General features: G+C 51.6%; 1 protein-coding gene across 1 annotated transcript; it reads right to left on the bottom strand.

The window, feature by feature from the left end:
* Positions 1 to 681: 681 nt before the first annotated feature.
* LOC136478294 (cinnamoyl-CoA reductase 1-like) lies at positions 682 to 2,285 on the bottom strand. The gene is made up of 4 exons (XM_066476682.1): positions 2,001 to 2,285; positions 1,734 to 1,888; positions 1,103 to 1,638; positions 682 to 999 (listed from the first exon to the last, which is right to left on the bottom strand). Exons 1-4 carry the CDS (start codon positions 2,134 to 2,136, stop codon positions 825 to 827), a joined length of 1,002 nt encoding a protein of 333 aa, XP_066332779.1. The 5' UTR covers positions 2,137 to 2,285; the 3' UTR covers positions 682 to 824.
* Between the last annotated feature and the right edge of the window lie 388 nt (positions 2,286 to 2,673).

Here is a 2,673-nt window from a genome sequence, read left to right on the forward strand (position 1 = left end):
TATTGTAGTGTGTTTATAGTTATACGCTCTAATACCAGTTTCAATTTATTTTCTATTTTATTTAAAAAATACAATCATGTTGCCTTATTAGTCAACGGTGGATATAGGAAAAAATGCCTCTCACTAAGATTTCGAGCCAATTCATTTTTATGTTTTCTAATAATTTTAACTATTTATTAAATACTTATTTTTTTATACTTCCTTCGTTTTAAAATACTTTATCATACTTAGGGCATGTTTATACTTAGGGCATGTTTGGGTCAACGGACTAAAGTTTAGTCCATCATGGGATAAAAACAAGGACTACATCAATTAGCCTTTGTTAGTTCTTAATTGTTTTTAGACTATGATTAGTTCATACTTAGTCTTTGTATCTGGCATCTAAAATCCGAACTAAAGTTTTTTTTTCTAGGTGATCCAAACATCCTCTTAGGTCCGAGCACGGAAATTTTGAAGGAGTGAAAAGGTGTAGTGCATAAAAAATAAGAGACAAGAGAGATGGAGATAGAAATGTATTTTGAAAAAGATGAATATGTATTGGGAAATTAAAAGAGAAAGCTTTATTGAGATGCAATTAACTTATATAATACTTATACAATTCGTCACATTAACGACTTTACATGTGCCATGATACAGAATAAGAATGGATCATACAACTGTAGATTTTTTTTTTGAACAACAAAATGCACTTGTATAGAAAAGGAAAAAAAAAGGATGAATATACGAAGTTTACAAATTCCTCATATCATCTTCTTGTGCTTCTCTTTCTGTGTGTTGTTTGCCACGTTCATTTTTATCTGTGAAATCCCGGCATGTCCTCTGGTTTACAAGTTCGCGCGCTGCTGCTGTTGGATGACAGGCAGGTGTCCCTTCTGCTGCAGGCACACCACGGTCTCGTACAAGCTCTTCCTCAGCGGAGTGAACTCCAAGCCCAGATCCCTGAGCCTCTGGTTGGAGAACTTGAACGGCTTCGCCAATGGCTTGCCATCGTCCTCGCACCTGCATCACATCAAAGACGAGCGCGCGAGATTGTCAGAGCTCATCGCTCGGCGGCGGCGATGACGACAACAGAGGAAGACGAGGAGGGGCGCTCTGTGCTTACTTGGCCGTGACGGGGTACTGCGGGAAGAGGTCCCTCAGCATGGCGACGAGCTGTGCGCGGTGCAGCACGGTGCCGATGCAGAGGTACCGTCCGTACGCGCTGGGGCGCTCGTAGGCGAGGACGTGCGCGCGCGCGACGTCGCGAACGTCGACGTAGGCGGCGACGGCGTTGGGGAAGGAGCGCTTGGTGCCCATGAGGTAGCGCGCGACGTGGATGGTGCTGAAGTTGAGCGTCTGCTGCAGCATGGGGCCCATGGTCACGCACGGCAGCACCACGGCCAGCTGCAGCCCCCGCGCCGCCGCCGCCTCCGTCGCTGTGATCTCCGCCATCATCTTGGCGCAGCAATACAGGTTCTCCGTTCGCTTGCAGAAGTCGTAGTCGCTCCAGCAGGTCTCGTCGAGGACGGTGTCGGGGCTCCGGTTGGGGTCCATGTGGACGGCGCCGTAGGAGGAGGTGAAGACGACGCGGCGCGCACCCTCGTCCGCCGCGACGTTGATGACGTTCCTGGTGCCCTCCACCGCCACCGGCACGAGCTCCTGCAGGCGGGGCGCACGCAAGCAGCGTCAGCAGCAGAGTACATAGCGCATTGCTGTTCAGTCTGAAAATGAAAGAGGTAGCAGCGACGACTGACCGGGTCGTTGGAGACCGGGGAGGCGACGTGGAAGACGCCGTCGCAGCCGGCGAAGGCGGCGTGGAGGGAGGCGCGGTCGAGGACGTCGGCGCGGCACAGGGTGAGGCGCTCCTTGGCGCCCTCCAGAGCCAGCAGGTGCGCGTTCTTGCTGTCCGCTGCATGTCAGCAAGTGCCCGCAAAGCAGAGGTGAGTAGGACAGCAAGTTCTCTGAGCTTGCAGAAGGGCATTGCAGTGCAGGAGATGGTGTGATGTGAGTCAGTCACTCACCAGGGTCCCTCGCAGTTCCCCTGACACGGTAGCCGCGCTGGAGCAGCTCCTTCACCACCCACGAGCCGATGTAGCCGCCGGCGCCGGTCACGCACACCAGCTCCTTCTCCTCACCGCAGTTGGACTTGGACGACATGGTGATCCTGCCCAACAAGTTCCGATGCTCAAGCTGCTAGTGGAATGTGTTTGGAATGGGCCAGTCTCAGTCTCAGACTCTCAGTGTGTGTTTGTGCCTCGATCTCTCTCACTCTCTGCTACCCGTCGACAGATGTTGTCTTGTGTGGTGACCCTGGCACGTATGGTATGGTGGCAGCCCGTATTTATAGAGGCCGCCAGGCGGTGAGCCAAAGAGAAAGAGGTCGTGGTTGCCGGGACTCCTCTCCTCTGTTGATTCAGCGGCGGGGGCCAGCAGCAGGCGGCGAGGCGCGAGGCGGGTTTCGGTTTCGGATAATTCAGGGGCGTGGGAGCCGCCAATTTTTTATAATTTAATTTTTTTTAAGAAAATTTACGTTTGGCTTTCTGAGAGATATAAACTCATCTTTGGACCCTTGGGTCGACGTCAGAACTCATGGTGCCAAGATAACACGTCTCGGCGTCACAGATCTTGACTTTGAGGTGCCTGACCGAGTATCTAGGTGACATTGACGTGATCGATATCTCGACGCCAGAATAC

This window comes from Miscanthus floridulus, chromosome 8 (genome assembly GCF_019320115.1).
Source record: "Miscanthus floridulus cultivar M001 chromosome 8, ASM1932011v1, whole genome shotgun sequence".
NCBI lineage: Eukaryota > Viridiplantae > Streptophyta > Magnoliopsida > Poales > Poaceae > Miscanthus > Miscanthus floridulus.